At 43.1% G+C, this 12,327-nt stretch overlaps 2 protein-coding genes across 2 annotated transcripts; both read right to left on the bottom strand.

The window, feature by feature from the left end:
* Positions 1-79: 79 nt before the first annotated feature.
* Positions 80-3,844, bottom strand: fam113 (family with sequence similarity 113). Its single transcript, XM_076170763.1, has 8 exons — positions 3,690-3,844; positions 3,393-3,471; positions 3,016-3,095; positions 2,664-2,896; positions 1,861-2,011; positions 1,398-1,647; positions 1,028-1,219; positions 80-821 (listed from the first exon to the last, which is right to left on the bottom strand). The coding sequence occupies exons 1-8, from the start codon at positions 3,690-3,692 to the stop codon at positions 667-669; spliced, it is 1,143 nt and encodes a 380-aa protein (XP_076026878.1). The 5' UTR covers positions 3,693-3,844; the 3' UTR covers positions 80-666.
* Positions 3,845-4,118: 274 nt separating this feature from the next.
* rpgrip1 (RPGR interacting protein 1) lies at positions 4,119-12,173 on the bottom strand. Its single transcript, XM_076170793.1, has 29 exons — positions 12,098-12,173; positions 11,709-11,826; positions 11,404-11,609; positions 11,114-11,216; positions 10,845-10,991; positions 10,626-10,731; positions 10,488-10,511; positions 10,229-10,375; positions 9,992-10,065; positions 9,438-9,664; positions 9,114-9,217; positions 8,965-9,015; positions 8,649-8,828; positions 8,424-8,541; positions 8,176-8,339; positions 7,742-8,087; positions 7,414-7,574; positions 7,061-7,293; positions 6,816-6,931; positions 6,315-6,505; positions 6,132-6,188; positions 5,854-6,053; positions 5,681-5,735; positions 5,444-5,507; positions 5,280-5,353; positions 4,998-5,187; positions 4,824-4,908; positions 4,569-4,696; positions 4,119-4,449 (listed from the first exon to the last, which is right to left on the bottom strand). The coding sequence occupies exons 1-29, from the start codon at positions 12,171-12,173 to the stop codon at positions 4,247-4,249; spliced, it is 3,948 nt and encodes a 1,315-aa protein (XP_076026908.1). The 3' UTR covers positions 4,119-4,246.
* Between the last annotated feature and the right edge of the window lie 154 nt (positions 12,174-12,327).

The raw sequence follows: 12,327 nt of genomic DNA on the forward strand, positions 1-12,327 counted from the left end.
GCCTGAAGTTCTTTAAAGATGATGTATGCACTCTGGATTTTTTTCACCTCCGTCATTGCTATCAGTGTCAATTTCAACAAAGGAACTTCACAAAGCAACTCTCAGTACAACAGCAATCAGGAGTGATGGATCTCATACTTGCATGTGTTAAAATTGTGAGGGTTAAATCCAAATGATTACAGAGCAGAACTGAAGTAGATCAACTGAACAAAATGTCAAACTGATTCAATGTTTGTTCTACTGCAAAAACTGAAAATGAGTCTTATTGAGTTTTAAAAGCCAAATTAATGACTACATGAATGATTACAACAATGCTGTTTGGTCTCAAGTCAAATTCACTCCTGTGTTGAAATAAAATAATCAACTTTAATGAACTTTAGTGCAAACGAACAATTTATACACTTCAATGCAAAATTAAAAGCATAAACAACGCTTGGAAAAATATGTAAACTCAATCTGAAGGTGTTGTAGAGAAGGGGATCAACGTTTCAAAAGCAACTGACTGATACTGCCCACAAACCTGCGCTGTAATGAGACAATCTGAGTTATTCTAAATGAATGTTCACATGAAACAGTGCAACAAACACAATAACTACAGGATAAACATTTCCTTTTTTCAATGGCCTGAATGAACTGAGTTCCCTAATGAGACTCTCTACCTCTGCCTTAGTAGGAGTGGCCCTGGTGTGGATGCTGACTGGGCCTGTGGTGTGTGTACGGAGCATAGTGGTGTCTGAGATGTAGGCTCCTCATCACAAAATGCTGGTGCTGTGAGGGAGCGCCATAGGGCACAAAGTGGTAGGCTGGTGTGTGAATGAAACCTGAGGGAGGGAGGGAGAAAATGTGTTGGAAATATGGCCGGCATAATTCACAGCAGTTTAGATGGAGACTTTCACATTTGGCCTGCAGATACCAGAATCGTGTTAATATTACATCCTTACATACATTTCAGAAGTATAAAGTATTGAATAAATAGCCTGAGGCATAGGCAGAGTAGTATAGTGTAGGATGCTTATTATACACTTACTGTTTGCATGCAGATTGTTTTGGTGTTGATAATGAAGGACCGGCCAACATGGACGTATTTTGTTGTGTGGTTGGTAAGCTGCACGTCTCTCAGGCAAGTATTTCTGCTGCTGCCTCTTTCTGAGGTTGCCACTCTCTACCTCCTTTGGACAGTTCAAGTGTATTAGAGGTAGGATTGGGGGCGGACAAAGGCCTACAAGAACACGGAAGATGGTGTAAGTTTTCAAGCACCAATGGTTAACTGCGACTCTACCACATTGATGTGCTTTTAAAGTAATATTCCACTCAAAATCTACATTGTGATGTATCACTTGTGTCATACAGTCTTAAAATGTAACCAATACGACAACAACAAACACTTGAATCCTCACCAGCCGTCTGTGCCGGCGGACATGCCAGCTTGACGCCCCAGGCCTTTGCGATGTGCGTTAACAGTAGACAGGTTAACACGCGGTGAGCGATGGCGTTCCAGTGGATTCCGTCTTTGTTCCGATGCTGCAAGGATAAGCGGAAATGGAAGTGGAGGTCCAACACGTCCATCCCGTAGGCGTCAGCCAGAGTCCCGCTGTGGAAGTTGGCCGAGATCACATCGGAACGCATATGGGAGGCTTTGTGTTCAATCTGAGGTGTAAGAGGAGAAACCAGACGTATGATGTATCTGAATGCGCCATTTGCATATCTGTATGTGAACTATAGCTTCCCTCCTTTATTTAAAGAATAGATGTCCACAATATGGTGAAGAGACTTGATCAGATAATGAGTGACACAAACTGAGCCAACATCAACGAATAACCATGTCTGATTCTTATCCACATGCATGCTGTCATACTGGACCTCTGGCACCAGGAAACCACCGTTGGTCCGGGTTCCAAGGGGCATGGTGAGGTTCCATATGACCAGGGTTTCCTTTGGCAGAATCCTTTTCATCTCATTAAAAACCTTGTGTAGGTTCGCTGTATAATCGTCATTCCAGTCGGTTTCATATCTAAAAGAGGCAACATTATTATTGAATGATGCAAATACACTATGCATCTATAACAGAAGCAAATTGAGCTGGCACGGTTACTTCAGCAACAAGGGAAATGTAGTCCCGCGCGTTCGTAACCTGGGGACTGCCTGGAGTCCGTGAGTATTCCCTCTATGCCCACAGAACCTTTCCCTCATCATTGTTCAAATGGATCTAACCACCGCCGACAAAAGCAACATCAATACTTTCCTCAGCTGTACTATAAAGTCTGGCACCATTGGGATGCTCGCAGAGAAACTACCCCAGGCTCTAAGTACCGTTGACCTTAATGAGGTCTCATTGGACAGATTGACAGACTACTCAATACTCTGGAGTCCATTGTTCCCCTGAAACAAAGATCGTGGCTGCGGACTAAACCAATAGAACCTCTTACAACTCAGAACTAATCAATGATAAGAAGACCAACCCCAGATTTATGTTCACTACTGTTGCACAGCTTTCAAACAAACCGGAAGCTTCCTGCATTCATTACAGATGATGTGATGTGATATTGGGCTATAAAATTGATTTGATTCATTAGTTACTTGGTTAGCTTTATGGATTAGTATTTCAACTCAACGTTCATGTAAAACGGTGTATGTTTGTGCCAACAACATGTCAACAAACCCACCTGGAAATATCCCAAATACAGGAGTTGATGATGACGATATCTGGTTTGAAGCCATGGCGAAAGCTACTGAAGATGCTCTGCATATACGGGGAGTAGATGCGTGTCACAAAGTAGAAACGGACCAGGTGATTGTTCGACTGGAACTGCCGAGCCTCCTTGTATTGTGTCCCATTGTGCATTTGACCCAGAGAGCCTCCTTCAAACAGGCAGTCCTGCTCAAATCTCAATTCACCCTGAGAGGGAAGAGAACAAGATGGAAGAGACATTTGCCCTGAGAACGTGGTTAAAACAACCAGATGCTCTTCTTTTATTAGAATGCAAACCTGGAACATGTTTCATCATCATCCCTTACCTTACTCTTCAGCTGTTTGACACTGAGATATGTGTCTTTCTGAAGCAGCAGAACAAGGTCCTTGTACACTGACCTCTGAACTGGGTACACAAAAAACAGAATATCATGAGAAGGAAAGCTTGTCAACAGAACAATAAATGCAAATAAAACTATATACATTGATCTACACTGCTCCCATATAAAAGCAAGGTGTGTGTCAAGTCATTTTGAAGTCTTACCACATTTTTAAAATTATATTTAAGTACCTGAATGTACTCAGACTGTGTTTGAGGTTGTTGTTGGGTAGTTAACATGAGTCTAACCATCACATATTCTCTACAACACAAACCCCTGTTTTAATTGTGATAATTAGTTTCGTAAGAGCAATTTTAACTCACTTGAATCTCCTAGCACCACAACAAATTTGTTATGGAGCAACTTGGTGGCCTGCTCGTGACTCCAACCATTTTGGGGGTCCTGTTTGATAAAACAAAAAAAACAAAAAAAACAAATACCAAGTCATTCTGCGTTAAATATTTAAGGCGATATCGGTTGGTCATATCTCACTTCAAAGTACTATTAGTAAAGTTAACGAAATATTAATTGATGTGGACTGACTAGCATAACGCGTATATTGGGTGAATCATCAAGTCAGCGTGAAGTTGCACGGATGTAAATATGAACTTTTCACTTACCATTGTCGTTAGGGCGTTTTTCGATAATCTACTTACTAAATTTAAAAGACAAAAAAACTGTGCAAGGACAATTAGTTTTGTTTTAGTAGGAGCAAACCCATAAAGAATCTTTTATCGTTTGTTTCGTCCTTAGATTTCCAGGTGTAGCCAATCTAGTGGTGCATTTTCGGCCGTAGGAAATCTCTGTTTTTCAAAAGTGTGCGCGCGTGCATTTGACATCCTGATACAAGTTAGCAATGAACCGAATAATGTCGCTGTAATGTTCTACGATTTCCGATTCACAAGTAGAAGGGTGAATTGTGAATACATTTTTACTGCCCCATTTACATTTCCAAAGTAAACTGACAACATTGAAGATACAAATAAAAAAGACACATGGGAATGTACTTTTAATGACATCTAAAAAACATACAGAACCGAACACTGAACAGGGTCTGCTGCTACATTTACGTGGAAGAATTAGAATTCTGGCCGAAAGTCATTAAAATCTTTACTAAAACTAAACAAAAAATAGCTATCAGAAAATGTTTTTATTCCATACACTTTATTAATTGCTTTCAGTTGAAGTCACTGTCATCATCACAATCTGTAACTTTTAACTGATCTTCTGCCTCCATTTCTTCTCTGTTGTCTCCTTGATCATCTGACTCATTTTTCTCAGTCTCCTGAAACTCTTTGTAGATAACAGTCAGAGCTTTTGCTGCTTGCAGAGACACTTTCAGATTTCCAATCACCTCCTTGTCTTCATCCACACCCACAACTAGAAAAAAAACAGAAATGCAGACAGGAAAAAAACTCAATCTTCCATATCTTATCCACAGAGAGATTAAATGAAGGTGCAACAAGTTAAGAAAATTTGATACGAAACAAAAAGCATACTGTCAATTTGTTGCTCAGTGACATCATTTCCTGTGAGCAGCAGTTCCTGCAGGTCCAGAAAAGCATGTCCGACATCCACACACTCCTCATCATTATCCATCGGCTCACTGACTACTGTGAACTTTAATCTGCCATGACAAACACAAACACATGCTCATTCTCTTGTCCTGAAGACAAACTTATTTACTCTTGTTTGACTGTATAAACGTACACACACACACACACACACACACACACACACACACACACACACACCTTCCCTTGTTGGGATCAGTGCCCTCCATCATGGTGTATAGATATTGTCTAAGTGGAGCTGACTGAGAACCATTCACGTAGATCACTGAAGGAGACAGTAATTTTGGTTTTTAAATCAACTTTGACATGAAAGTTTTCTACAAACACACAGACACACAATACACACAAATTCACCTCGCGTGAAGTTGTAATGAATTTCTTCTCCCTCTGTAGGTTTGCGGAGGGACATTGGTGTTTCTGTGGTCTCCATTGGGACGCCGAGCAGACGATATTCTACGTAAACACGCTGCACTGATTGGTCCAGTGCAATGTGAGAGGACGGCTCAAAACTCAGGGAGAGAATCTCAACTCTCAGCTTGTTTCCCTGAAAGACATCATTTGTTAAGACTAGAATGACCTGTAAAGAGAAACTGATTTCAGATCAACAAATGTCAAAAATATTAGTTGAGATCATACCTTTCTCATTTTTCGGATTGGTGGAATAATGATAATATCGCTCGACTCTGAAGACTCTGAAGCTTCCTTGTCTCCTGCAACACAATACATAGCGTAAATTACCATGACCCTTTCTAATACACTGAGGTATGATGGTGTACTGTGCATTGTAAGTGAATAATTACCACTTTCAGTCTTCTCCTCCTCCTCCTCTTCACCCAATGACAGCTGATCCACGGAGGGAATGTCCTGAGAAGGAGAAAGGACATAGAAGCCCATTCACCATTCAGTTGTCAGTTTACCTTTCATTAATTTTTTTCTCTTTCCTCATTATGGAGCGTAATGCTTTTGATTGTCCTGTAAAGGTAACTTTAGACATGTAAACCAAGACACCAAGCCAGTGTATGGGAGTGAGTGCCTACCTGAGTCCTGCTGTCTCTGGCAGAGCTTCTCCTCGACAGTCTGGCAGGTGATTGTCTGGGAGAGTTATAAAAAAGTATGTTGTTATTTATAAACAAGTGCTTTTACTGAAGAAATCTCAATGCTTTTTACAGGTATTGCAAAAAAATTATGTGACATGAGAAAGGCAATTTACCTTTTGGTTTTTGATGAAGAAGATGTGGTCAGACGTGGCTCATGGGTCAAATGGGGTCTGACCTGGCGAGGGTCTGGTGACCTCTTGGTGGATCTCTTCCTGCGTGGGGACGGCTGGGGAGTGAGCAGTGGTTTCACAGAGGCGGTCGGCTCTGCCCGGACTTCCTGTGAGCTCCTCTGTTTGACCATCTGAGGCCGTGACTGTAAACAAGTGGATACCCTCCTTCACAATACATTCTTTATACATGAATTGTACAGTTGAGGAGTAAAGCTCTTTACCTGAACTTTTATTTCTTTCTGCTCTGCCTTGATTTCTCCTGTCTCCAGGAACTGAGTCTGTGACCAAGAAATGAATCGCAATTTAGCATAGTGGCACACAACAACAGCAGAAGTGTCCTAATTAAACCCCTTATTACATTGATTTCAATTGAATTCTGGGAAATTGCATTGAAACATCCTCACCTTTACTCTGGGCTTTGCTACAGGCCTCTGTGATGCCTCAGCTGTCTCTGTTCTCCCCTTCTCTGTCTCATTTCTTTCCCCTCCGCTCCCCATCATTGTGCCCGTGGGAGGATGGAAAGGGTACTTCCACTTTATCATGACCCTGACCATTCCCCGTGGTCCACCCGCTGGATCTCTGAGAACATAGTCACCTGGCACAATACAACACACATGGCAAAACGTTTACACCCTGCAGAATGGGCCACTTAATGCAGGATTTAGTACTATGGCATCATTCAGATGAAAATGTTCAGATGAGGTGTCTCCATGCGAATGACAAAATTGTAATGGCTTCCACATTTAATACAAGTAGGTTTGCGTGAGTGAGGGGTGTTTCCATAAGATGATTACTATGATTGTTTACTGGTGAATATGAGAAAATAGCTGGCAAAGAAATGTTCTCATATCACGAAGCCACTTAAAGAAGTAGAACCAAAGCATTTGTTCTCCTCTGTCCCTCACCTCTGATCTCTCTACCTGTGGAAAGGGCTCGGAGTGGAACAGGTGTCTTGGCCAAATAGGCAGTTCGGATCTGGTCATCACTGTCATCAAACACATACACCCACAGACTACTGGACCTGGGGAAAATTGCAGTGAAACACAATAAGTATGTAGTTGATGATCTGTCTAAGCACAAGCCTTCACGGTAAGAAGACAAGTAATGGATACATTATTAACATATTGTTTGTTTTTGGAGACCAGCATACCGTAAGTAGTGCAACACATCCGTGGTTACAGCCAATGGGTAGCTGGTGAAGTCGTTGAATACTGGGTCAGAGGTGCACTGGACCACTGGAGACACGTGAGGTGGCATGTCGTAAAACCTGTATGTCAGGTAGGAATCAGGAAGTCCTCCTGGGCAACGTGCGCTGAGGCTCACACAGCGCTCCAACATTACCACCAACTCATTGGGTATCCCTCCACCATAGTCATGTAACTCCTACAATAAAAATTCAACATGTTCACATCCTCAAATATATAGTACATCTCGTGACTGTGGCTGAAAATGTTTAAGGACCTTCAAGGTAGTTTCACAGAATTGTGTGTGTGTTTGTTTTACCTCATGGCCGCTGTCTTGCCAGCCCAGATTGGGCAGCACAGGTGTTCTCTGTGTCACTGTTCTGCTGACTAATGGTCTCTCTGCCATAGTGACCACAGGCTCTGCAGGAGGGAACAGGCGCACCCAGAAATCCACAACACCAATCATTTCACCCCCAGAGCCTTGGCGAGAGAGAGAGATAGAGAGAGATAGAGATAGAGAGAGAGAGAGAGAGAGAGGGAGAGAGAGAGAGAAAGAGAGAGAGAGAGAGAAAGAGAGAAAGACTTCAATGACAAGCTTCAACAACAGCTTCAATCACAACCATTTTACTTTATACAAAAGTGCTCACCTGTGATATTCACACATCCACTAATGCGCTCTCCTCTCCTCTCCATGGCACCCCTGAGGGACATCTGCCCACTTCCATGGGTCACAAACCTAATCCCACCTATTGCCTGGTGGAGCTCCACTCTGACCCTGGACCCCTGACCTCCTAGCCTGTCCAGATCCCGGGCTGTGAGACCATAGTGGGATGTGAAGCCAAAATTGGGCTGAGTGCCGGACACAAGAGGAGTGGAATGCACCTCGAAGTCCAGGAGGGTGTAGGTGCAAAAGCTCACAATCTCCCCATCTCCATCCACTCCTGTTCGAATCCTTCCCATAATCTGAAGGCCTCCTGGGGTGAAGGTGGCAGCCTTGAGGGGCAAAGACAAGAGATAGATCAGTGTCACCAGAAAAACACTATGGTGAAGTACATATGTAAACGATTGAGTCTTTGTGGACCTTAAGGTGAATCTCCAAGAGTGACTCCCCGGTCTTCAGTTGAGAAAATGACCTATCATCCTCAGTGGACTGTACCACCTCCTGATGCCCCTCTGACCAGATGTACTGGACTGGTATGGTACCTTTGTAGTTCCTTGGGCTGTATGCCAATTCTTTCAACTGGGCTTTAGAAAACAATTAGAGAAATTAGTCTGCATCTTTCCTGTCCTACCTCAGAAATTAAGGGTACTGAAGAATGTGGATCCCACCTTGTAAAGTGTTGATCTGAAGAGCTCTTTTTGACAGACGTTGGTCTTTTTCTTCCATCCTCCTCCTGCTCTCTTCCCTCTCTCTCTCTAACTTCTGGTTGACTGTGTTGAATTCTTCCTTGGGGAGGAAAGTCCAAACAGGAGGAGGAAAAGCAAAGGTCAAGGGTGTAAAACACAGGAATAGAAACACTGACAGATGTGTGTAATGTGTGTGTGTGTGTGTACCTGTAGGTCTCTACTGATGCGGTGCTCCAGAAGAAGCAGGTTCCTAGTTTTCTGCAATTCCAACATGGTCTCCGCATGCAATGCCTGAATGGTTGCCAGCTCATAGGGCACATCCTCCATCTTCCCATCAGTTCTGAGGAAACACAGACCCTCCCTGCTCTCCTGCTGGAGCCTAAACGCCTGCAGTGGAAGAGAGAGTGAGACAAGGTCAAAAAGTGATTCCCAATGACAGCATTATCTCGTTGAATAGCCAAGTGTAATGTAACCTCACAAAGTACATATAGGGCTGGTATTAGAAGTAGAAGATCATGCAAACCTTGATTTGCAGAAGAGTTTCACTTAGCTCCTCAACACTCATGTCAAACTCCTAGAAGGAAAGAGAGAAGAAAAAATAAAACTAAACTAAATATTTGCGAAGTGGAAACTTCATGTTGTGGCACTAAATCATCTTTCTTTGTCTCTGACCTTGGTGACGGAGTCCAGTTTGACCTGCAGAGTGGAGACCTGCGCTCTATACTGGAAGACCTCCTGCTCCAGACGCTCTGGCTTGGCTCCCGACACAGAAAATTCTAAAAGAAGCATCACAATAGCATGTTATTTATTAATTTCTCTACTTTTAGATAATCAGTTTGCTGTTCCTGTTGGAGACTTCTTCAGGTTTTATGCATTTTCCTTATGTGATGTTGAGGTGTCTGTCTAGTTTTTGGTCAATACATCACAAGCAAGATCTAGTCAGGACAGAACAAGACCCATTTGTTTCCTGTAATTACAAACTGTGGGAGGTCCTACCTTGTTCTCCCTGCTTATGCTCCTCAAATATCTGCTTCTCTTGTCTCTGCATCTCCTTCTCCAGTTCTAGCTCCAGTCTCTGTCTCTCTTTCCTCTCGGCTTTTAGCAATTCCTCCAGTCTCTTGATGTCCATCCTCTCGATACTTTTACCCTCCACCTGGCTCTTTTGGCCAGGTTCATTCTTTCTGTTCATCTGGTCACTATGCTTGCTTTGGCCAGACAGAGTACTAGGCAAGAGCAAAGGCAGACAGACACACAGCAAAGCATTTAATGAAAATAAACACAGACAAAGCTGTAAGTAAATGATATTGCAACAGAACAAACCAAACCATTCTAAAAGTTACCTCTTTTTTTAATCACTGGCTCTTTATCTTAAACTGAAAACTGATAATGAATGAGGTCACCCCATTGTTTGTGTCACTGGAGCCTCATGCCAAAACTATTGATGCATGTAAAGTTGTGGTACCTTTGTATGACCTGCATCAGGATCTCAACACTCCATAAAAAAGCAAAGGCCCTACCATCTGGTTAATGTGTTCCATTAAATCTCTCACCTCTCTAGTAGAGAGTCATAGTTGTCTTTTAGCAGGTCCCTCTCTCCCTCTAGGTCTGATATCCTCTCCTGGAGCTGACAGGGCAAGAAATACAACCTTAACAAAACTGTCTGCAACAGAATTATTTGTTGTACGCACTGAGTTGAGTTCTGTGTGTGTGTGTGTGTGTGTGTGTGTGTGTGTGTGTGTGTGTGTGTGTGTGTGTGTGTGTGTGTGTGTGTGTGTGGTTTACAGTACCTTGTCCTGCGTCTGTAGAGAAAGGCTTGCAGTAGTAAGTTGTCCCTCCAGTGACAGCGTCCTCTGTCTCTCCTGCTTCAGTTGTCCACTCAACTCCTCCACTTTCTCCAGCAGAGCTCCCTGACTTTCCTTCAACGACCTCTGACTCTGGATAAATCCACACACACACTATTAAGTATATGCACTTGTTCTCCACCACTACTAAAGTGAATATTTATTTGAAGTTATCCTTCAACGTTGTGTGTGCTGAAGCCTTTACCTCCTCCAGCTGACTCTCATATGCCTGAAGAGATTGAAATGGATAACAACATGAGTGTGTGTGTGTGATTTGCAATTAAAGCCAGAATACCATAATCTCTGAGCTGTAAATGAAGGAAACATAAATGAAGACATGAACCTCTTGCAGGTCAGTGAACTTCTCCTTGGTGACTCTCAGGGTGGTGTTTTTTTCTGACAGCTGCTTTTGGAGACGGATCAGATCCACATTCTCTCTGATCGTAATCCTGCCAGAGAAATAAGAGGTCAATGGAACTGCTGTTTTTGATGTTGCAGTAAAAGGACAGAAACTATTAAATTAGTATCAGGAATGAATTTCTCATATTTCCACTGTAGCCACCTGTGTCCGTCTGCTTGTTGTTTCCTTATCTCTCTCACGGTTCCCTCTATCTCTTTCTCTCTCTCTCTCAGAGTGTCTCTGAGGCTCTGAGCAGTCAGCTCCAGCTCTGCCACCCTCACCTGCTGGACCTCTGCCACATTGGACCTGCTGGAAGGAAATTAAGAAATAGAGATTGAGCCAGAACAAGGTTTACCCTGCTTCTTTTGCACGAACGCTCTAGTTTACTCAGTGGATAGGAAAAACAATGCATTCATACTGTGGAGACTTACTATCTCTCCATTTCCACTCTTGTGTCTTCCAGTGTGGAGCCATAGCGGGGTTGGGCTGTCTGAGCTCCCCTCCTGACTCCACCTTCCCCTTCCAAACCTTTACCTAACAACAGGAAGAGTGGGAGGAAGATGAAGGGAGTGGCATTCAATCACCTGCAACATATTCACTATACAGCGTATGGAAACTTCATAAACATCATTCAAAGTAATATTTCGGAGCTGAACATTTCACACACACACACACACACACACACACACACACACACACACACACACACACACACACACACCTTTGTTGAACTTGTAGTGTGTGCGTCCCCCAAGATCCATGATGTGCTGCTTGGCCAGGCTCAGTTTGTTCTGTAGAACTCCTTTCTGACTCTCTAGTGTAGCCACCCGGCCTTCCAGTTCCTGTATGGTGTCCTCCATGTTGCGATCCTTAACACTTCCTGACCCGGGACAGGGCTTCAAAACACGCATCAGTCTGGTGGACATCCTGCAGAATGAGGAGGTGTTAAATTTTAGATCAGGATCATGTCTTTCACTTCCAATGTGTCCAATTTGGGATTTGGGATTTTGCATTTGTGTGCGTTACCTGCGTAGCCTCTGCTCTTGTGTGCGTGTGTGTTGTTTCAGAACAGTGTTTTCCTCCTGCAGTCGGAGACACAGGTCCTCCAGATGCTCCCTGGGAAACCGGCAAAGACGCTGAGGATCTGAGAGGACACTGTGGATTAACAATCTGAACAACTGGGTTAAAATCTGACAACATATATATTCAATATTGTGAGGTCCAGTCACCTTTTGTCTTCATGACCTGATGCCTTTTCCATGGTTTAGCATCACGCACAGTATCTGAAGAGGCAACAGGAGGGTTAATAACAGGGTCATCTTTGGAAAGGAGACATTTTACAGTAATTTACATTTCACAGTGTCAAATTCTTTCTTCAATAACATATTCAACATAAAGCACACATATACACACACCTTTGACAGTCGGTATCAGTCCACCCCTCATCAGGCCCACGTCTTTGACTGGGAGATCCCCAGCTGTCTCATCCATCACTGGTGACATTGTGCTCCACTCACACTCAGACAATCACAGTGTCATCTCAGTTTCAGCTTATAACTGTCAATAAACATAATTCACAGTCTTAACGATGTGAAATTCCCTCCCACAGCCATTGAATAACACACACATCACTGAAAAAGAGCCA

Source organism: Genypterus blacodes, unplaced genomic scaffold (genome assembly GCF_046128005.1).
Source record: "Genypterus blacodes isolate CSIRO-AG114 ecotype Tasmania unplaced genomic scaffold, CSIRO-AGI_Gbla_v1 ptg000232l_1, whole genome shotgun sequence".
Lineage (NCBI taxonomy): Eukaryota > Metazoa > Chordata > Actinopteri > Ophidiiformes > Ophidiidae > Genypterus > Genypterus blacodes.

Coding starts and splice junctions, on each gene's coding strand:
- fam113 (XM_076170763.1), bottom strand. Junction 3,096..3,392: donor TGTGGTGCTAGGAGATTCAA/GTGAGTTAAAAT, acceptor TTGTGTACCCAG/TTCAGAGGTCAGTGTACAAG. Junction 1,648..1,860: donor GTGGTTTCCTGGTGCCAGAG/GTCCAGTATGAC, acceptor CTTACACCTCAG/ATTGAACACAAAGCCTCCCA.
- rpgrip1 (XM_076170793.1), bottom strand. CDS start 12,173: ATGGATGAGACAGCTGGGGATCTCCCAGTCAAAGACGTGGGCCTGATG. Junction 9,016..9,113: donor AACTGGACTCCGTCACCAAG/GTCAGAGACAAA, acceptor CTTTCCTTCTAG/GAGTTTGACATGAGTGTTGA. Junction 4,697..4,823: donor ACTGATCCCAACAAGGGAAG/GTGTGTGTGTGT, acceptor TTGTCATGGCAG/ATTAAAGTTCACAGTAGTCA.